Genomic DNA, 23,745 nt, shown 5'->3' on the forward strand with positions numbered 1-23,745 from the left:
CAGGTTATTTGTGTATTATTATATCCCCGGGGTCGTCCTGGTGGGAGTGCAACAGACAAGTGACCTAGCAGTAGCAACACCTCCTAACATCGCCTGCTGCTAAGCAGCTGCCACACCCTTCGAGCCCAGGGTGGGCGGGGTTTGTGGCAGCTCAAGGTGCCTAGCTTCTCCCTTCGAGCCCCGTGGGGGCGGGGAATGGGGCTAGGCCTGGGAACAGCTGGTCCCAGAAGACAAGGTACTTGAACCACCTCCCTTGGCAGATATTGGTCTGAGACACTCCCACGACAGGAAGTCAAGGCCGGGCCACCTCTTGGACAAAGCCCAGGCCGGGCGATTATACCGGCGAATCTACTATAGTATAGGTCATCCTGGTATTTGTAATACCCCTGCCACCCCATGCATATAATAACGATGAGAATAAATTCAGTATTTGATAAAATAAGTTACATCACACCATAACACTAGATAAAACCATTTACCGAAAAGAGAATAGGTTATTTATATTTTTATTATTATTATTATATTTATGGGGACAGTTAAACCCACAGAGGTCATACAGCGCTTGGGAAAATGGAAGACAATCGGGCTCCATTCAAGGAACTAGAGCACAGGTCCAATTTCTAAAATCAAGAGCCCCTTACTAACAAAGGCACTTCCCGTGGGGGTAAACGTTGTTGAGGTCTGGAGTTAGCGTAGGTTAAAAGCTCAACTACGGCAAGTGGGTCATCAAGGCTGTAATTCACCTGAATTCTTACTCAAGAATACTATAATAGCATAGAAATTACATAAACCGTGTGTACACACTTAAGACTTGTATACCTCTGTATATATACACTAATACAGCTACATAAATGCATAATTTTGAAATTTGGGCAAACTACACATGCAGTACCGATGCTTTGTGTGTGTGAGCGCGCGCGCGCACACAGTATTTCTTGGCAGGTGTCCGCGAGTGCAAGGTTTATGTGCTTTGATTCGTATTTCTGTCACACACAGGACTTACACACTTAGAGGTGTATTTCTTTCAGCGTAAATATGATGAGTCGACTTTAATCCCAGTTTTCAGGGTTTAAATATTCTTGTCCATGCAGTTCTAATGACCCTAGTGTAGTCGACTGACATAAAGACCTCGATGTATATAAGCTGATTGTGCATTAAGAGGTGAATGTATCTGTTATACACAGTTTACCTTTATCTGTAGTTTATGGATTAAAGTATTCTAGATTTCTGTGTACAAGTGAAGTGCAACCTTAACTCACTCAGTATACAGACTTAAACCTAACGAACTAACCGGTGAGGAGGTCTGCTAGAAATCTGCCATCTAATGTACGGTGAGTGTTTATTATATTTATATATATGAAAATGTGTTACTACTGTCCTTCCAATGAAACCAGCCAAACCGTCCCCATATACACACGGGGTTGTATCTGACTGACCCTCAAGGGGAAGATGATCTTAAGCCAGGAAAATGAACCTCTTGTCTCCTTCCTCAAATATAATATGAATACCCTCAACTCTCCCATTATCCATTTGGCATCATCACTAGGGATTTTTTCCCATTTAAATCCAGCCCCTAGGCAGAGAAACAAGACCACTAACACCTGTGTTCTAACGTGTTACAATCAGGGAAAGCGTTAAATCCGTAACAATCATGCATAAGGAATAGGCGGTAATCATGTTCGACTTAAGGAAGGGGACAGGTTCATTTTACTCAATCTAGGCACCTCTTTTGAGGGGCCAAAGACATTTAAATCATTCTGCCGAGCGACCCCACAAGGGAGGCTTTTTGACGCTGGTTAGGGGCTCTTGATCTAGGGAATTGGCTCTGTGTTCCAGTTTCCTGAATTAAGCCTGAATACCTTCCTTTCATCCCCCCCACAAGCGTTGTATAATCCTACGGGTTTAGCGCGTCCCCACGATTTTTTCATAATCTGCCGCGTGATCTTACCCCCCCCCCTCTCCCAACTCTTCCTCCTTCACAAACTACATCCTCTGAGAAGCGACCTGAAGCGTCCACTTCTACATCTTTCTCGAAATGCGTGTTCCTATTCTTCCCAGCCACGTTCCAGTCTCCATCAGTTCAGCCCTCTGGCCTCTACCGTCTCTTCGCCACTTTTCTCGCTCTGCCCACACTTTACACTTCCTTCCAATTTTTTCTCCAGACACTCTGTCATAATGATACATATCGAGAAGGTGATTGACTCTTGTTCCAGGGAACTGGATGTATCCTCCGTTTCCTTGGACTGAACCTGATTGCCTCGCACCCCTGGGGCTGTATAACTCCTAGTAGTTGAATGTGCCCCATTAATGTAAGTTGAGAAGACAATGCCCACTTCAAACGGGGAATCTGAACTCTTCTATATTCTATACCCGTAAATACGCCCAACTGACTACATTATTGTGTATTTCTATTTTAATTTGGAAAAAGCGCTAAACTCGCAGGGGTCATATAGCTCGTGGGGAAGAAGAGGCGGCATTCTGGTTCGATCTTTAGAAATGGAGACTAAGTCTAGTTCCCTAAATCAAGAGCCACTCCAGCATCAAAGCACCTCCCACCAACACCAGCATCCCAGTCTCGTGAGACAGTTAATCAGTTACCAAAAACCTTCAACTAGAATTATACTAGAGACAAAAACTCGCCACACAAATCTCATTGCTACTATGCCTTTACCTTTAATGTAAATTTTAAGCCATTTTAGTAATTAACTAGAATGGCTTAATAGTTATTACTAGTATGACAATTCTATAATGAATTATCAGAAGATGGGGAACCGGGATTAGATTGACATTGATTTCCTAGTTTCACCCTCAATATTTATCTAAAAGAATCTAAAGTGTGAAATGCAGAAGTATTTTTTAACTGGTTATTTTCTTTTAGACAATAGACTCCTGATGTGTTAATATGAAGGCACACTAATCGTGCCCATTAATTTCCTGCATTACCAATGTTTTAGTCACTTGCCACTTCATTTGTAAATTACAGCACCTGTTTGGATAAGTGGTACACGGTCTCCTCTTTCACGCCCTTTGTATAACATGCAATGTATCATTTTTATCCTGGGGAGGGGCGCATTTTTACTAAGAGCCTAGATAATCTTCCTCACAGGCTGTACGACCCCTTAAGAATCTACCGCTTCTGGATGATTATAATAAGTTAAAAATATTGGTAATATATACACAAATAACCCGCACATAGAAGAGAGGAGCTTACGACGACGTTTCGGTCCGACTTGGACCATTTACAAAGTCACACTAACAGAAAGGTTAGGTAAGGTTCGTCAGGAAACAGGATAAATGTTTCTTGACACGGGTCTGTCAGATGATAACCCGCCTTTGGAGTTTTTGGTCATCTCACCGAGGCCTTCCGCTGGCTTACCGGTCCACCCCTTTAAAACTTATGGTCATGTAGAACCATTTTTGTAGTACACAGAAAGGAGGAAAAGAGGGAGTATATATAGGCCAGCAGACAGGGACGGGAGCAAGAGAGGTAGTAGTAGTAGTAGAGTCAGTCAAATACTACTAAGAAAGAGGAGCACTGTAAGGGATTATTATTTTTATAATAATCAAGGGGGAAGCGCTAAACCCGGAGGATTATACAGCGCCTGGGGGGGCATGTGGAAGGCATTCAGGCTTAATTCGGGGAACTGGAGCACAGATCCAATTCCCTAAATCAAGAGCCCCTCACCAACATCAAGGAACCTTCCTTGAGGGGCACTGTAAGGGAGCCAGGGGGGCAGAGAGAGTAGGAACAAGAACACAGAGGGGGGGAATAATAGAACAAATACCCAAGGCAGAAGAAAGAAAACCCAAAGGAAAAAGAGGAAAGAGGAAAAAAGAATCAGGTTAAGTCACGGGTGTTCTGAAGTTTGGAGCATGTTACAATGTAATGGGAGAGGAAGGCATCTACAGAGACAAAGCCAGGACTAAGATTCATACAAAGAAAGTTGTGTATAAGGAACGATTCAACCAAACGGCGACTGTGAAAGTTAGAAGTAGGGTAGACAGTTTTAGCAGAAGACCAGTCAGTAGGATGACTGTGATCTCTAACATGACAGAAAAGAGCATTGTTAGTTTCGGCAAGCCTAACACTACTTTTGTGCTCCCTAAGTCTGTTAGAAAGAGATCGGCCATTTTCTCCAAAGTACTGAAGAGGACAAGAGGAACAAGAAATGGTAGACACCCGGAGCATCTATAGAGGGAGGAGAGGTATGAACTAGATTAGTGCGAAAAGTAAGTTTGATGTCTAAGCAACTGAGAGAGTCGAGATTAGAAAAATCGGAAATGTAGGGAAGGCAGAGGACAGGAGAGCTCACAGGAGTAGACAGTTTGGGAGAGAAGGAAGTCCGTTTAGCACGTGAGATGGCAGTCTATGAAATGGGAAGAGTAGCCAAGACGGGGAAATGAATTATGAAGAGTGGAAACGTCGTCATAAGCTCCTCTCTTCTGTGTGCAGGTTGTGTATTGTTCCAGTCACGGTATTGTGCCTTTTTTGTTATTTATTGGTAATATATATTTTGGTCAATATATACCTCATTTTCAGAACTTGTTTATCCTGCTACAGTACGTAAAATAGAAGCATGTCATGTATAACCTGGCAACACTTATTTTTTGTGCGTATTTTTATTTTGAGAAATGGAAAAAATAGAGGGGGGGGGTGCAAATGGTTGTCATCTCGCTGGTCCGGGGTGGGGGCTAGGAGACTTGTTTAGAAGCAACATTATTACTATTACTTTTTTATTTGAGGGATGACCCCATCCCCAGTCTCTACTTGGCGCCGACCCTGAGCGCAAACAAAGACGCATCGAACATAAACAAATAAGCTATCTATGCTGTCTGAGTAAATTTGTTTCATAAGGTAATTGAAGGTTGGGTTTCCTTAGGTTATGTTTCTTACCACTGCCACTAAATAATCCCACCTAACCTACGTAATAAATTATATATCGACTAACCAGGACCTGAAGCAGGACCGAATTATTAAGGCATGGAGTTTAGGGGCTGCAGCCCAGGGTCCTCCGCCAGCTGGAGGGCCTCCAGAGATTTAATGGGAAGTGTTCAGTTACTGCTGTAAGTTATAGTATGTTATTATATCACGGATATGATGAACTGTTGACTGCTGTGATTAATCTTTGATAGAGATTCAAGAGTGTATCCCTATTAAGCAGGTATTATTCGGTTTGCTAAGGCGTTAAAGTATAGTCTTTAAATGGTGGTTGAATTAAATTTAATGATATGCATTTCTCAAGTGTTAATAAGTGTGTTGTTAACATAACTATGCAAATAACTAAATAACTGTCCTAGTGGCCCCCTCTGTAATTAGTATTTTATAACATGTAAACCACACAATACCCAAAACCTGTAAACCCCACATTGTAACCCTTATAGAGAATAAACTTGAATTGAATATATCCTTACCTCACCTACGGTATTTGTGCCTGGGGCTCAACCACCTTAGACCCTTAATAATCCAGCAAAAAGCTGCTGTGCGGGTGACAACCAGCTCCTGTGCTAGACAGCACACACCACCACTTTTCAAAAGACTCAATTTGCTAAATATACAAGACATATACTCTTATTATTGTGCCTACTACATATACAGAACTTTAAACTCAACTGTAAACCCTCCCCTAAAACTACTACTCGACAGTTACAACAGAATGCACAGTCACAATACGAGGCATAAGGCACTTTTCAACATCCCTCGAGTAAGACACTCAATATGCAAGAACGCTATGCACATAAAAGGCCCGAAGATCTGGAACTCGCTACCGGAACAGGTCAAGGATCCCCAGACAGCTTATAAATTTAGGACTCTGCTAAAAAATCATCTTATCTCACAATATTAACTAAATCAACCAAACATCTACTGCCTAGTTTTATCATGTGACCACCTGGCTTTTAATTCTGCCATTCCATAAAATATTACCACCTGCACCATTCCTTGTAAATTAGATTTTGTACTAAGTATACATAAGATTTATTAAGTCCATATAAGATTGTAAAACAGCTAACCACTATTCAATGTATAGTTTTAAATATAATAACTATGTACTATTCTCTTATCTAGTTTTAATTAGTTACTATGTATTAGGATTAGTTTGCCCGAAATGCCTCGGCGTGATAGTGGCTATCTTTGTACTTAGCAAATCAAAATTGTAATTACACACTGTAACCTTTACAAAGAAATAAACTTATTATTATTATCACTAGGGGCCTCGCAGTAACCAGTAGTCCAGAGGCCTACAAAATCTTAATCCGGCTCTGACCTGTAGCCAACCTTGACCTATATATTTTCTGAATAGTGACCTCGTTACCGAGGGCTAGAATAAGATTCTGATCCTTGCATTTATTGAACTATATTTGAGCAAGGACTTTATACTCGTGAATGACATAATACGTCGACACAGTGGAACAGCAATGAGAGCTTTAATTTTTTACTTTTTCAAATGCATATTTTCACTACATTGACCAGTGACCACTAAAGCACGGCAGCTTAAGAAATTTCACATATATAATTAAAATCATACCTTTTAAAGTGGATTTTTTAGTATCTTATGGTTTTTACCCTTCCTCAGACATCCTGGGTGCCCTACTAGACAAGCTGCGCAGAAAGCCTACTTAACATTTTCTCATTATTATTGTACACGCTTGACAGAAACATGTATTACTTCGTTACAAATTATTATCGCGGAAAAGCATCAAACTGTGAATGTCACACGTATGCGAGTATTAAGACATTTATTGAGGATAAGTTTCACCCACTAATGGTTTCTTCATTCTAGTGAGCGTTTCGCCCCTGGTCGGCAAAATGTATCCTCAGCATATTGATTCTCGCATAGTTATCGGCATTAATAACCAACTTTGAATAAACCCATACGGCTCTCACAACACGGTAAGAATGGGAACTTTGATTTCATCCAAGGAAGTGGAGGCTAGATCCATTTTCTAAATAAAGACCACTTCACGGTATAAGAGTACCCCCCCCCCCTTCCCTTGAAGTGAATTCATTACGAAACATCAAAAATAATGCTTCCCGGATCCCTCCAAACGGCCAGGTCCCTAATGGCCTCTCTGAGTTAACAGTTGAGACTACCCATTCTTTTGGTCCCATGGCTACCACAAGGCGCGTTAATAGTTACCTGCATAACTCCATTATCCCTCAAGCCTAGGGGCTTCCCTAGTCTGGCTCGGTGCAGTAACTGGGATTGGAAATGGCAGCAAACACCTGGATGCTCCTCCCAGGTGATCACTGACTGGCTAACCCCGTTTTCTATGACCATCGGTAAGCATTATTACCTTCAGTGAGGGAGGGGGTACGACCTACAAGAGTCTTGCAACATCTGGGAAATGGGAGGCATTCAGGGCCGATCTAAGGAAAAGAAAGGCAGGTCATATTCCTTGGATCAGTAGCCCTTCATCGGTACCAAGGAACCTTCCTCGTGAGGGGATGGGGGATCGGTGGGAAGCTCTTTGGCTACAGAAGGTAGGTTATATAGGCACGTTCTCTCTAGGTTGTACGATAAGACAATTTCACTGTTCGCAACTAGTGGGTTTAATACCTTTGAATATAATAGTCTGCTACTAATTATTTTATGGATACCGCTAAACCAGTAGGGATCATATAGTCTTGGGTAAGGAGAGCCAGCCATTTTTGAACCAAGGTATGGAAGGGTAGACCCAGTTCCTTGGAAGAGGATCAAGCTGGCACTAATTATAAATACATGCGTTACGGTCGCTGTGCGATCTATGAGGAATCTCCCGTGCCATAACCTCAGCCTAATGAAACAAATTGTTGCTAGATTGTGCCACTGCCTTCTGTTATTTTTCATGTTACTACCCTGTTTGCTGGGCTACTTCATTTAGTAGTGCCGCCAGATGTAACTGCGATTTCATAGTTGCTGAAGATTTAAAAAAAAGTTTTAGTAATGCTTTTTTTTTAGGTGCCTGATTAGTTTTTCCGGGTGTTGGAAACAAATATTTGAGTTCGTTCATAAACGTTGGGACTTTGAAGGTTCTTTGTATTCACGTGACAGTTATGGCTACCTTAGTATTTCTCCTTCTGTGGTTACAGGGGTCGATTCATAGCTCCTGGCCCCGCTTATAGCTACATATAGTAAAATTTGTAAATTTAATTACCCAGCGCTTCATCTTTCAAGTGCACCAGTAAATAACACATTATTTTTAAGAATTTATTGTTTTACATAAAATATTAGATTTTTTTGTGGTTCTTTACATCAGACAGCATTTATAAGCTTCAAAATATATATTTGTAACTAAATGATGCTGGAAGCCACATGTAGAAAAAGCTTCAGAGTATATACAGTTAGAAGTATATTTACAGATAGAAAAATATTTTCGGACGTTACAAGGGAACATTCTGGTGTAGTAAGAATAAAAAGCGTATTTACAATCTTAATTACAGTAAATCCTCCTCTAGACTCTCCCATTTCCACCGATGGCCGTAGAAACAAAATAATGGGACTGGCCCCGAGTGGGGAAGAACTGTAGTGTGTAAGCTAGTCCCTCGGTATTGACCGCGTCCGCAATATGGGCTGGTAATCTGCTTTCCTGCTGGGATGGCTTTAGGACGCTAGGATGGAAGCTTGCTCCAGGAAACTCCTTGTGGGTGATGGCCGGAACCTGGTGAATAGCCCTTACAGAGTTCCTGGATGCCGCAGAGCTGAAGCTCCTGCTGGTTGAGAAGGCTAATGTCGCAAGCTCAGGTTCTGCTGTGGGTTGGTGGAGCTCTGCGGCCGGCTCATTGACGAACGGTTCTACGAAAGGCTGGGGTTCAATTTCTGGTTGAATCTCTACGATTGGTTCATCAACAGCATGTTCTACAAAAGGCTCTACAATAGGTTCGACGGCGATTTCTTCTGTGGGTTCCATTACTTGCTCTCCAACAGCTGCCGTTACAGGAACCTCAGCAAAGGGTTCCACAACAGTGCCCTCTACGAAAGGTTCAATCATGGGTTCTACGGAAGGTATTACTACAGCAGGCTCTGGAGCCACCTTCGGAGTGATTTCCAAAACAGTAGCGGTGTCCTGCTCCGCAAAAGTTGGAATGGTCTCCTCTGCGATGGCACTTGGGACCACATCGTCAGCGGCAACGTCGATCTCAGCGACTATTGGCGTCATGACTTCGGAAGTTGGTTCGATCTCAACAAACACGGGATCTTGCTCGATCGGTTGTTCCATAGGCTCGACAGTCTCTCTAACTACGACCTGTTCTGTTTGCGGAATTTCCACGGGAAGCTCCGTTGTTGTTGTTGTTGTCTGTACTACTGGTTGTCCTATTGAGGGACGAGCTCCGAATCTGGCGGACTTTGCAGTGTTAAGCGTGAGCATAACCTGATCCAGCCACATTCGAAGAGATTCCTCGTAGGTTCGCTGTGCCTCTGTGGGATCATGAACTTTAGTTCTGCTTGAGAAACCTTTGTTGATCTGAGCAGACTGAAGTGGCTTCTTCAACGGCTGCGATATGAAGGAGGAAACATGCGAGAAGCCTGGCCAGTATTGGTTTGGTGCGCACTCCACCTGAACGGCGGCTACCACCGTTAACACCACCTGAGGGAGAGAAAAAACTGTTTAACGTGCATTACCAGTTATCTCGACAAATGCATTTACATTAACTACATTTTATTTGTGTTTATCAAAACAGTCTATACGTTTCTGCTTACAGCGGGATAGTAACGGAGCGGGCATCAGGGGCGTTCACTCCCTGAACACCCTCCAGGCATAAATTACACACAAACATAAGTGCTTTTAGGAGGCATCTGTAAGTATCAAACCCCTCAAAGGAGGTTCCTTGACACAGATGAGGGTCTTTTGATCTAGGAGATTGAACCTGTGCTCCCTTTCTTTGGATCAAACCTATATGCCTCCCATTCCTTCAGGTACTGTACAGTGTAGTTCCTATGGGTCCAGTGCTCTCCCATGGATATAATGTAAACCTTAAAGAAAGTACTTTCAGTGACAGTTTTATCATGAATAACTTTTATGACACTTCACCCATAGTGGGGCTTTTAAAAAAAATCTGTGGGTAAAGATTCTCACCCCACTGAAAGTGTCTGATATTACAAATTTTCGGGTTGGGCCGCCGTCATCGAAACCGGAAGAGTTTGGAATGGAAAGCTGGATAATGTTAATAATATGGTGTCATGTAGGACGATTCGTTGAGATTTTTTAAAGTTTATTTTATTGTATATGAACAATAAACCAATACTTTATTATAATTAGAAATGTACGCATATTATCCAGTATTTTTATCTGAACATTTGTAAGTTTGGAACAAGTCCCTGACCAATATGAAGATTAATCAAGGTGTTTGTGTAGCTGTATTCACTACTGTGCTATGCTGATCCTTAACTCATACTAACCCTTGACAATCCCATCTTTTCCCAGGAACAATCCTGATTGTGTAATGTGCGGAGGATAGTCTTCATTACTTGCTTCACCTTGTTCCCTACCTCTTTGCCTCACTTTTCTCCCCTGCCTCCTTGCCTCAAAGTGTAGAACTATAAACATGTCAACACTGTAGATACGTGGAAGATGGGATGGTCAAATGTAGTGTAATTTTCATGTTTGCTAGATAAATGAATGCTTTCTACCCTGTGTTAAGATCATGGCAAGATAATTAGTGTGATGTGAGCGTATATAATTTTGATAATAAAAATCCTAAGTGTATCAACGTTGCAAATTTAGCCATTGCATATGAAAATGTAATTTTGACTACATAAGATCTGTTAACTAATACTGTTTTAACCATTATTTTGCCTTTTATTTTACTTGAGTTTTTCTCGTATTATCAGAAGTGATTATTGCTTGATATTCACAGACAATGACTTAGTTACGTCTGCCCCTGTAGTGTAGGCTACGACGTAAACACAATTTTCTTACTATGTTAAAAAAAACTCCAAGCACTGCCGAGGAAATTATAGTAATAATATATCTTTATTTCTACAATTACAAGGTATCAGTCCTAGTTGACATCAATGACCTACTACTATACAGAAAGCCGCTTGTTATACAGAGCATTTCGGGCAAATTAGGTCAATTTTGTCCCAGGATGCAACCCACACCAGTCCACTAACACCCAGGTACCCATTTCATACTGATGGGTGAACATGGACAGCAAGTGTCTTATGGAAACACGTCCCTAATATTTTCCAGCCGTACCGGAGGAGATTCGAACTCCGGACCTCAGTGTGTGAGCTGAGTGCGCTGGCGATCGAGCTACGGGACACTAGTCGCATGTTTAAGAACTATTCTGGGAAGCGCTAAAGCAGTAAGGGGTCATACAGCGTTATGGGAGTGGGAAGCAATGAGATTTGATCCAGAGAGTGGGAAGGGTGGCACCAATTCCCTGGATTAGGAGCCCTTGGTGTAATTTACATAGCTGAAGGGAAGGGTAGCACCAACTCCCAGGATCAAGAGCCCTTGGTATATTTCACATAGCTGTAAGACTCAATTCACTGATACGTTTAATAAAATCAACTAAAACTGACGGGTGAGAGAAGAGGCCAACGCTCGTACTAAGAACACACACCGGCTGCTAAGAACACTTTGGCTACTAAGAACACTCTTTGGCTACTAAGAACACTCTTTGGCTACTAAGAACACTCTTTGGCTACTAAGAACACTCTTTGGCTACTGAGAACATTCCCAGGCTACTAGGAACACAAGATACTCACTATGGTCAGCATGTTGTCTTGAGAGCCGAGGGGTCACTGCGCCCTGACCAGTAGGAACCTCCTTTATATTGGCAGGGAGAGACCTTCACCTTTCTCGCGCGCGCGCAACCAACTTCTGGTGTTGAAGATCAAATGTTGCGCGAGGCTCCCAGGGAGGGTGTTGGATCCCCTTCCTTCCCCCTCCCAGGGACGGTGTTGGATCCCCTTCCTTCCCCCCTCCCAGGGAGGATGTTGGATCCCCTTCCTTCCCTCTCCCAGGGACGGTGTTGGATCCCCTTCCTTCCCCCTCCCAGGGAGGGTGTTGGATCCCCTTCCTTCCCCCTCCCAGGGAGGGCATTGTAAACCTTTCCTTCCCCCTCCCAGGGAGGGTGTTGGATCCTATTCCTTCCCCCTCCCAGGGAGGGTGTTGGATCCTCATCTTCCCATGGACAAGTTTTTGATCCCAAACTCCCCCTACAAAGTTTCCATTTTCCCCAACACCCATATTTATCACGCCATCGTATGACGGGAATTCATCTTTATTGGCTGACTGATATGATGCCAGTTTTTTTCTCACTCATCCTTGAGGAGTGTTTAATGGTAAAGGTTGCCCCAAAGTGCGAAGGATAGTTTGAAAAAATAAAAGAAAACAGATCCAGTTCAAAGGTCTATTGATTTGGCATTCACTTCATAATCAATAACAACACTCACTCTGGAGATTGTGTCGGTGGGCGGGATACTTTGATGCTATTGAAGAGCTCTTGATCCAAGGAGTTAAATAAAAGCTGCTGGTGGTGTTGCTGCTCCTGCTCCGCGGAACTTCTATCATTCTTGATTTCATATTGATTCCTTGTCATAAATAGCCCCGATTTACCATCTTTTTTACCAGTAGTGCTCTGCTCAGCCCATATTGATATAGCGTGTGCTTTTAATATGATAACTCGAATCAGTCAGTCGAAATTGCAAGAGTGGCTTGTCTTTTGTGGAGTCCTGTTGGTCCCTGTAGCATCTTGAGGTCCCAGGTAATAAACAGACTGATGCTAGGAATTAGCTTAACGACCTCTAGGGCAGAGTAGATAAGTACGTTCTCTTATAGTGGCAGACGATGAGCCCACAGACGACTAGCAGGAAGTTGGACTCTTCCTTCCACAGGAATCCTTTGAAATTATATTCTGAGGATCACTAATTTTAGTTATCAGAACTTTGCGGCGCAGTCCCTGGAACCATTATGTGTGTCTGTGATCTTTTGACTACTACCCACAGGATGGGTATGGTATACAAAATAAGGCTATTAAACTTAAATACAGGATAAGGCACATGCCTCAATAATAACTGCTGACGAGTTATCGTGCTTATCTATGTAGCCGGAGGCATGTTGATGACAGTGGTTCATATTAATTGCTTGTTTGTATGTGTCTGCTGGTTACATTTTAGGAGAAAGCTTTGGTGTACATCTTGTAAGTTTTTATTTAGTTAGCCATGAATATTTTAGGGTTTTAGTATTTATATTTGTTTTAGTGTGCTAGTTTTTAATCTAGTGTGACTGATAAGTGCGGGTTGCTATCAGTGACTATATTTCCCTAAATGTACTTTTGAGGCAAGTGAACTTCAAATTATATAATTTGTTCTACACTTTTCTACTCTTCCTCCACACACTTTTCTTTTACTCTTCCACATTCTCCTCGTTCTCCATACTCTTCCCTCCCTCCACTCTCTCCTCCACACCTCCTACACACTTCTCACTTCTAGGTCACTGTTCCCTGTAAAATAATAATTACCGGACGTGTTGACAGTTTGTTTTCCATCTTTGCATCCGGGTACGTGAGCTGTTGGATGGACTATCCTCTTCACCCCCACGTTCATCTATCTAGCACTATCCAAGTATTTGGCGAACTATTCCGTTCATTCTCAGGCCCCTCTAACACTATCCAACTGCTGTGAACTATGATCTTCAGTTTGACAGTAATCCATCTAGCACGATCAATCTACCATATGAACTATCCTCTTCAATTCTGCGGTCGACCTTTAAGGACTATTGATTAAGTGGAGGTGTGTTTAATAAGGGTCACCTGTAAATATCTGACCCAGTTAAAGGCATCTGATAACACGATAATGGTGGAACAATATGGTGTGGGTGACGTGACGGTGGTACAGGGATAAAATAAGATTTCGTTCGGATTTTTTTAACCCCGCAGGGTTAATCACCCAGGATAACCCAAGAAAGGCAGTGCGTCATCGAGGAATCTCTTATTTCCATTGAAGTCCTCAATCTTGTCCCCCAGGATGCGACCCACACCAGTCGACTAACACCCGGATACCTACTTGGTGCTAGGTAAACAGAACAACAGGTGTAAGGAAACGCGTCGAAATGTATCTACCCCGCCGGGAATCGAACCCCGAGCCCTCCGTGTGTGAAGCGAGAACTTTGCCAGCCACGCCACAGGGTCACCTATGTGGTGGAGACGTGATGGTGGTACAGGGATGTGGTGGAGGGGACGTGATGGTGGTACAGGGATGTGGTGGAGAGGACGTGATGGTGGTACAGGGATGTGGTGGAGAGGACGCGATGGTGGTACAGGGATGTGGTGGAGAGGACGTGATGGTGGTACAGGGATGTGGTGGAGAGGACGTGATGGTGGTACAGGGATGTGGTGGAGAGGACGTGATGGTGGTACAGGGATGTGGTGGAGAGGACGTGATGGTGGTACAGGGATGTGGTGGAGAGGACGTGATGGTGGTGAAAAGTGAGGGAGCATCAGAGTGGCAGATGGGAAATTGTGATAGATGGGGATCATGAGACACAGACTAAGAACGAGCGACATGCACAAATAAAGCTAGATTCTCCCAGTCGTGGTAGGCTTGGTAGTTTGTCTAGCGAGCACTTTGGTAACCATCCAGCCCAGTGGTCGTTTTGTCTCCTTGTCATTATTACTTGTCACTATATAGAGCCTCCTGTAAGCATTGTTGTCACTATACAGTGTCTCCTTTAAAAGTCATCACTATATCGTCTTTAAGGGTCGTTGGGTCATGTATCTCATTTTAATATATATTTTTTTTCCCAGACTCGCCGGCAGCAGAGTACAATACTCTCATCACAAAATAATATTTTACTATGAGAGATACACGTGCAGATTTCTAAGCTTCTTGGTTACTTTAGGTTTCGTTGCCAGAATCTTTCGGCCGTGTTTTAACCTTAACCATGTTATAATAAAATATTTACAAGTCGACGTATAGCGTTAAGTTGACGTTAGTTAAATCGTAAGAAAAATTAACTTAAACATAGTTTGGTTAACTGTTTGTGTCAAAATATTTCTTTATTTTAATTACATTTAACATGGTTGCTTGGTTCGTATTATGGAAAATTATGACGAATGGAGGGGTCTTCACAGTTCTACAGAAACTGAGCAAAAATTTCTCGTACCTTGACACCAGGAACAAAACGTAATTAGTTTAACACATGTTGTCACGCAACATGGCAAAGAAAAATACGTGCAATTCCAGGTTTGCTGACATCAACTTTTCGCATTAGCTGAGGGAGAAAATTCCTAAAAGTTAGTTTACTGACACCTATTTCACAGGAGTGCCCCTCACCACCCTCATTTTGTGCGAGTTGATAGAACTAAATATACGTTATTAAAACACTGGTATCGTTTTGTCGTAGAAAAAGTAAGAGAGCAATTATGAAAATAACAAGCTTGAGCCTTTGTGGAAAAAACTTGGACGTCAAGGATGGTTTAACAGTTTCCTGCGGTGACTTATGGCACGACTAGCCAACGAGGCTATCCTAGATTTGATTTCACCTCTCGTACGTCTTATTCTAGAGCTCATAATGGCTCTGATGTTGAGGATTCCCACATGTCTAAAAACAAGTTAATAACTTACTGCTTTTGTAGCGCGCTGTTAGAAACATTTCAAAATTATCCTTCTTCAAAATGAGTTGTCTGGTTTTTCAGGACAGATGATGCTTCCTTCAAGGGTTCCGCTAGGTGGTGAAGGACTCTTGATCTGGAGAACCGGAACTGATTTACTTGAATTCTTTCCTGGGATTAAATTCGAACCTCCCACCCCTTATCACTTGCGCTTTCTGGTCTATGACCTGCAGCGAATTATGGTTTGTGGAAGGTGACCTACCTTGAAGCTGTCAACAGCAGCTTGTTGGCGCCGACAAAATCCAGTTGGAGATTTAGCAGCCATTTGGAGCTTGTTTATTTAGGTACGTCTACACAATACTACAATTATCACACAGTTTAACATGTGTAAATTACCAACGGTAAACCAAAAAAGTCAGTGATTTATTTCCACTAGGGTCCTTGTAGTCCTTTATATCCTTCAAGAAAGGTAGCTTGATGCAGGCGAAACTGCTCCTCCCTGAATCAAACCTGGTTACCTCTCATTATCCAGACTGTACAACTCCCTAAGGGTTTAGCGCTTCGCTTTAATTGTAACTGTCAGAAATAAAAGATAACATGTACTCTACCCCGGAATGTCTGACGTTTCACCTACTAATGAAGCCTCGCTCCTTTAGAGAAAATATTCCCCCCCCCCTTTCTCCCGTCTCTGAGTGAATCTCCCGTCTCTCATTTACCGTCCTATGGAGAGAATTAACCCTTTTTTCTCGTGTCAATTACTTCACATAGAATTGACCTAGTCCATACATTTTCCTTCAGAGAGAATAAACACCCCATCCCTCTTATCCCATTCCTTGTCCTTCAGATAGAATTCTTAACAGTTTAAGAAGAATTCTGCTATCCCTCTCCAGAACTGTTAAAAAGTCTAAGAAAAATTCTTCCCCTACTTGAAGAAAAGCACTCGGGCCTGATGAGGTAACAGTATCCTCACCCAGCTACTAACCCATCCTCTTAGCTCACTAAAGCATCTGTGTTGATTTCTCACATGCAGTTTGCAGTAGTTTTTTCGATTAGGTTAGATTACGTTAGGTTGTCATCGATCCATAAAAAATAATCGGTTATAGCATACCACAATGCAGAAAAAAAGTTAAGATACAGGCGATAAAATTTTCTGCAGCGCGAACAGGAAACTGGCAGCCACTGAGTGTAGTTGATATAACTCAGATTTTTACTGTTTAAGGTGCCTTCATCAGTCTCCCGTTTGACTGTCTTTACACCAGAAAAACTGTGCCTGTTGTTAAGAAGACGGGTTGAACATACATATGAAAACCATGGGCAGCTCTGTACTAGATGCCGACAACTGGTCAGCTGTGCGACAGCTGAGGAAATTGAAACTTAACAGCTCGTTAATCATCCTCGTCCCTATCTTGAACCTTTCATTGTTGAAAGTACCACCAAAATTCTCCAGACCAGTGCTTCAAGACATTTTCCGTCCTTTGACATTGATCCTGTTTCAATGCAATATTGGTATAAAATACGCTAATCAGCGGCTATATAAATATAATACTTTGAAGATGTTGAAATAGGAAAGAGTAGATGATAGGAAATTGAGTTCCTCAGCCTGGAAGCCGGTGTTAGTCTTGATGAATATGATCCATCAAGACTAAGGTAACTAACATCGGTTACAGGTTGAGGGACTGATTAGCTCATTTTCTGTCTCTAGATACACAGGTGCTGCATATGTCTTAATTCCTCATTGTTCGTATTATTTTTCCCAACATGGTCTTAGTCTTTGTTGGGATGGGGTGTATACAGTCTGATGAACATGGTGACTCGTGTTCACTTATTCAGTTCCCCCGAATTAAGTCTCTTATTCCTATAGTTCCGAGAGAGTAATTCTCGCGTAATAGTAATGTAATGAACTCTGCTTGAACAAAACTTTTTAAGCTCTCATAGCTACTGAGCCTATAGTAGAATACTCAGCGATATCCTAGTTTATTTTTATTGCTTAGTTTTTGCCTTTTTTGTGCGTGTTGCATTTATTTTTTTGCATTGTCCAAATTGCCTCGGGATCTTCAAGGTCAAAGTGCTCTTCAAGTCTCAAATGTTATTTTCTCTTTGTGTGACTTAACATTGTAGGTGAACCGAACATAGTAACAATCTTCCTAAAAATGTATTTGCTAATGTTTGTGAGCTTTTTTTTCGTGAGATCGGGACGGGAGTCTTGTATGTGAACATCGTGATTATCCGAGTTCAAAGATTCCAAAATTCCCAGAATTTCTGATAATTTGAAATGTACCCGAGAAGTCCTCTTTCTTAACTTAGCTGCCACTCTCAGAATGAGACACTTTGTCCTTTAAATTCGCTCTTCGTGACAAAATGAAATCTTGTAAAAGTAACATAGTACTGTAAATAAATATAAAATTCAAACAGTCGATTAGAACTTGTCTCCTTCAATATCTTCAAGAATTGTCACTTGATGTTAACTCAAAATATTAAGATACGAGAAATAATAAGTTCCAAGTAGCATTACAGTAAGGAGGACAGGCAGACACAATATTTAGCATTTTACACTTAATGGCATCTCTGCTGGAGTTCAGAATACACATTATAGACGAGATAAGAAAACAGGAGGCTTCTACCGTAGAATACTGGTCTATAGTTCGTTATATTTCTATGCCTAACCTTTATCAGCTCCAAACACCAGATATATGTAATTACACCCACTAATCCTGTCATTCGCCTTTCTCCACGCTTCTCCTCAATGAGGAAGGGCGTGGAGAAAGGCGGATATCGACAGCCATGGGTGGAATGTAGTCTGTTGGGCGCCACCCATCCATGCTTAACTTCCCAGCTGTTAAGAAAAAGTAACAGTAGCCACATTGACTACTCTTCATTCCATGTCCTGCTGTCACCGAGAGGGATGGAAAAAATAGCGGGTATTCTCTTTATAAGAGGTTTAAGTATTGTTCGCATTACAAATATTCCATTAATTTTTATATTGAAAGCTAGCTGGGGACCTTGGCGCGATTTTAACAAGGCCACATACAATTGTGATGGACGACCTTCACAGCTGAATACGTGTGGTTCAGAAAAGTCCAAGGGCAAGTTAAGGTGTAAAGAGCACTTGAACGAAGACGGAGATGAAAATAATTGCTTAGTAGTGAAACTATTTAGAGGAAAACAAATAAAAGCCGTTAATTATGCTACAAGCGCTATCCTCTTAAAGGAAAGTTCCTGGATTCTGGTGAAGGGCTTTTAATATAAAAATTGAACACTTCACGGCTCTTGATTCGAGGAATTGCAGCTTTCTTCTTTGGATGAAAATTTTGTTTACCTTTCATTCCCCAAGTACTGTATAACTCTGAGATTATTGTAATAATATAGGTATTATTTTCCAAAATTAGAATGTCTTACCATGGACAAATAAATAGATCTATAGTTTATGAAGTTTTAAGCTTGTATTTTTAAATATTTATCGTTTACATATAATCTTTACTGCTGCTTGAATACACAAACGAATTCGGGAGCTCGCTGTGCTCACATTATATAAACCAGAGTTCAAGTAACAAGAAAGAAGGTAGAATGTGACAGCTACTACAAATTAGTTTGCTGGTGGAAGTGTACTCTTTGATCCTTGCCCTTAATAATGACACAGCTGCAGCATGTAATATAATTTATATAATTTGCACATTATACCTCTCGTACAACTTGAAGCTTTTTTTGTTAGTGCTGATAAATTTAGGGTAGACAATAAGGATAGCCTCAAGCACCCCAGCTTGGATGAGGTGGTAGTTTTTTTTTTTATTTAGCAAAATTGGACACGGCAATATGCTGCTGCCATCCTCTATATGAAAGTTACACATGAGAACAAAAGTTAACAATTCCATCACACAGGATGGTTTTTATACGTCTGGTAATGAAATCTATCAGCCTGAGCTGGGGTTACTTCACTAAGGCTATGTGGATCAAGTATAGCATTACATTAAAGGAACATTAGTTAAGGCACTTTCCGAAGTTTCATTCCAGTAATGCCGGGGACAATATTTTGGTATTATCTCAGAAATGTTAGGTAAGGTTCGTCAGAAAACAGGACTAGTGTCTCCTGACGCTGGTCTTAGATGATGACCCGCCGTATCTTTATACTGTTTGTATCTTGGTTAATAATATTCGAATACCACTGTAGTCGCTTTCCTTGCACACTGGTCTCTTGGCTTCGTAATTCTGTCCAGTTTCCATCTTTGTAAGGATATTAAATGTTTATATATGCTGGTTGGTGATTTATCTAGGGTTTACCTAGTCTACCCATCTTATGTTTGTCTTGGGAAGAATAGTGTTGCTAGTACAGAATAAAAGAAACAATACTGTGACTGTAACAACACACAAATAACCCGCACATAGGTTGTGTAAAATGTTGCTAGTATATCGATTCCTCTCGCACTTACGGGTTTTTTAACGTTTGATTATAATAATTATAGTTTATCACATCTCATGAGCTTGACACTGGAATCATTCCAGCTGAAGATTTCATGCGATATAAAACATATCCTGGGCTTGTAAGTTCATTTAGTACAGGTACGCACAAGTACAGTTAATAGGTATTTTATTTTCATATAATTTAACGTTATTGTAACTATCGTAATAATAATAATTAATTTGCAGACTTGACTGAGTTCCAGGAGGAGAGAGCCTCCACCATGGAGTTGGGGCTAGAGCAGCCGCAGCCCTCTTCTGTAAACCTGCTTCAGTGAGTAACTTAATTCGCAGTTTTAGTAAATTCTAGATGCTGGGAGAAGAAAAAAGACAACACACGATAACCCTCCCCCTTACCCTTCCCCAGCAAAAGTTAACTAGTGGTATATTTCTGTATGGTATTTCATTATTTCAGTAGGATGCGACTCTCCTCATTCAGCTAAGCGACTAACTGGCAGAAACATACTTGCTGCAAGGTGAATAATGTAGGAGGTGTAAGATTTGCCTATACGTCTCCACCTTCCCAGGGATCGAGTCCAGATCCTTTCCGTTGACCGGAACACTATGTACTACCGAACTATCTTCACTCCTCTCTCACCCAGGCAGTATCTTGAGGCAATGGTTGGCTGCTCGACACTTCTGTACTGTATTAAAATTCAAAAATTATGCAAATATTTTGTATTACATGGATGCATATGTTGAGATTTTTTTAACCGAGTTTTACAAAGCTGATATTCTACATAGCGTTTTCGGAAGATCTAAAGTTGATGGAACTTAGTGGGTTGCGGGTTGAGTCTTGAAATCCGAGTTTCCCTCTTCCTCGGATTAAACCTTCCCTCCTATTTCCCAGGCGTTGTACGGCCTTGACGGTTCATTGCTTCCTCATGAAAGAATAAAGCTTATGCAAGAGTTAAAAATCTATTTATATTTTAATAATTAGACTAATGTACAATGTAATGGTTACTTTATAAAAGCATGAGATATACTAAAATTAATATAAGAAAATATGCAGTATTAATACTGGAACAAAATTTATAATTTATTGGCAAGAATATTGTACACATGCACAAATATCTAGGATTAAATATCAAGGTTCAGTGTAACGTGTGGGCGAGTTTCGTACTCTACTGCCCCTCCTCGGTTATATAACAAAAAGGCACAATACCGTGACTGAAACAGTACACAAATAATTCGCACATAGCGAGGAGCTTACGATGGCGTTTCGGTCCGACTTGGACCATTTACAAAGCCACATTAGTAGAAAGGAGAAAATGAGGGAGTATATATAGGCCAGCACACAGAGACGGGATAAGAGGTAGTAGGAAAGGAAGAAAAGTAGTGGTAGAGGTAGTGGAAGTAGTGGAGTCAAAGACTAAGAGGAGCACTGCAAGGGAGCTAGGTGCCCACGAATGGAAGGAACAAGAACACAGAGGGAGAAAAATAAGTTATATATAGGCGAGTTATACTGTTGTGGGTCATAACTTTCGGAAAAAAAGTTGCTGTTCAAATGTTCCAGCTAAATGTCATATCCTGTGGAGAAATACTTCTGTGTAGGAAAATTCCAGACCTGCTGGAAGTGTTGTGGTTGGGGGAGGCATTCCCGCAATTCTTTGTATATAAGCGTGATGGAAAAAATGCATTATGCACGCTATATAAAGTACATGATAGGGGTAATTTTACAATTCTTTGTAATTAGTCCAGGCTACAATGTTTCCCTGTACTGAATACACAGGACTGACAGACACGATGTTTCCTCTCCAGAATGTTTTCTTTGTGAAGGTCAGGTTGGGCAAGGTTTCCTGACGCTGATCTTAAGTCATATGATGATCAGTCACTGGAACTGTCGGTCATCTGACAGAGGCCTTCCACTGCCTGGATTACGGTCCAAAACACAAATAACTCACACATAAAAGAGAGAAGCTTACGACGACGTTTCGGTCCGACTGGGACCATTTACAAAGTCACACTTTGTAAATGGTTCAAGTCGGACCGAAACGTCGTCGTAAGCTTCTCTCTTTTATGTGCGGGTTATTTGTGTATCGTTCCAGTCACGGTATTGTGCCCTTTTTTTTGTTATTTACCGGTCCAAACATTTACAATTAAAATTAACTTTGTTTATGGGACTTTATAATTCTTGAAATAGCAAGTTTTTTAACATAAAAATTGCTCAAAATGATATTACACAGTATTTCTTCAATATTAATGTTAAAAATAGTAAGGAACTCAAATTTGTAATTTAAATGTAGAGAATTTTTTATTTTATTCGTGTTAAAGTTAGCAAATTAATTTCCAGTATGGGTATATTTGTTGTTTGCCAGGAGTCCAGTTTGACCCCTACTATTACGTTAGTGTTTTGTGTATCAACACTGTTTTGGTTTGAGATGTGTTAACTTTGTAGTTTGTACGTGTCACGATTACTACAGTAACCTATGTAAGCGTCCATGTTGATAGTATAGGAGAGTAAACCTGTTAAATAATGAAAACGTCGATTGTAGCTTTTGAAAAAAAAAATCTGAAAGAGGCGGCTTTATAGTACGGAGCTGGCCTTGATATGCAAGTGAGGGTGAGATATGAAGGTCAGTAGATGTATGAAATGATAAATTTCCATACACAGTTGTATTGGACGGTCAGATGAAGTAATGTTACCGGATGTGATGTGTCAACACATTCGTCAACTATTAACTTTTTCACCAAGTTCATGTACATCAGATTTCAGGAGGTTTGAAGGCATACGGTAAGTTTGTGGGGGTTGGATCGTGACGAAAAAAAAAATTGCTAAACGACACTTCTGTCCATATCAAATGTAAATTTACCTGTCTTTCACATTAGTCGACGTGTCAATATGATTATTAAATCTATGGATACATTGCAAGCTTTTCCACTACCCTAAAGATATATATGTAGTTGTCAGTGACTCCTGTGTCGCAGATAATATTTATATACGTATTTAAAGTTATTGTTGTCATAGCGGAATATGACTGAATTTATTATTATTATTGCTATGTTAATTTCGTTTAGGTTACAATATTAATGCTTGTGGATTTTTCTAATGCTATAATATTCATCCTTCTGGCTGCTGTACCTGTGGGCACTTCCGGTACCTTCTCTTCTCTCCCTCGCTCACTCCAGTGAACGCTGTCCTCTGGGAACCACCCTCTTTTCTCCAATTTTGCAAGCTCCTGATGATGTGTTGATTGCAACACGAAAGGCCTAGAGCTATCATTCTACTCCCCCCGGTGGCTGTTTTGCATATGTATGTAAATATGCATATAAATGAATTATTCGACAAGGATCCTCAGAGTAATAAATGCTGTAATTATTTTTTACAAGGCTAACCACAATTAAAATTCAAACATTTGTTTTGCGTAATTTCTTGGAAACAAATTTCTCCCAAACATTAGTATATTGTAAATTGTTGAGAGCATCGTTTTCAGTTGCCGTAAGAGTGTGTGTTTAGTCGTTTTTGTGCCATTGTCGATCTGTGTACATTCAGATCTTTCAGCTTGGAGAAATTCCTCTCTCCAATCACATTAGTTATCATTAAACAAAAGTTAAACACCGCTGAAAGCACTCTGTATTACTTTTCGCCAGTATTCTTTTTCCTTGGTGAATTGGATTTTCAATATTAAGTAAATTCATCCAAGTGCATTTCGTCTAGAAAGCCATGTCATCATACAGGTCCGATGTCCAGAGCTGTTCTCGTGTTCTATAATCCGTATAGAGGCACGTTTCCAGTCTGAAAAATCCATAAACGG

The 23,745-nt window shown here is 41.0% G+C and overlaps 1 protein-coding gene and 1 long non-coding RNA gene across 2 annotated transcripts; one reads left to right on the forward strand and one right to left on the reverse strand.

The window, feature by feature from the left end:
- Positions 1-21,910, forward strand: LOC128686861 (uncharacterized). The gene is made up of 3 exons (XR_008406715.2): positions 1-1,331; positions 20,180-20,264; positions 20,406-21,910. It is a non-coding gene; the product is annotated as an uncharacterized lncRNA (long non-coding RNA).
- Positions 8,173-11,794, reverse strand: LOC128686860 (cytadherence high molecular weight protein 1). The gene is made up of 2 exons (XM_053774042.2): positions 11,691-11,794; positions 8,173-9,564 (listed from the first exon to the last, which is right to left on the reverse strand). Exons 1-2 carry the CDS (start codon positions 11,700-11,702, stop codon positions 8,431-8,433), a joined length of 1,146 nt encoding a protein of 381 aa, XP_053630017.2. The 5' UTR covers positions 11,703-11,794; the 3' UTR covers positions 8,173-8,430.
- Positions 21,911-23,745: the final 1,835 nt, after the last annotated feature.

This window comes from Cherax quadricarinatus, chromosome 7, assembly GCF_038502225.1.
Source record: "Cherax quadricarinatus isolate ZL_2023a chromosome 7, ASM3850222v1, whole genome shotgun sequence".
Lineage (NCBI taxonomy): Eukaryota > Metazoa > Arthropoda > Malacostraca > Decapoda > Parastacidae > Cherax > Cherax quadricarinatus.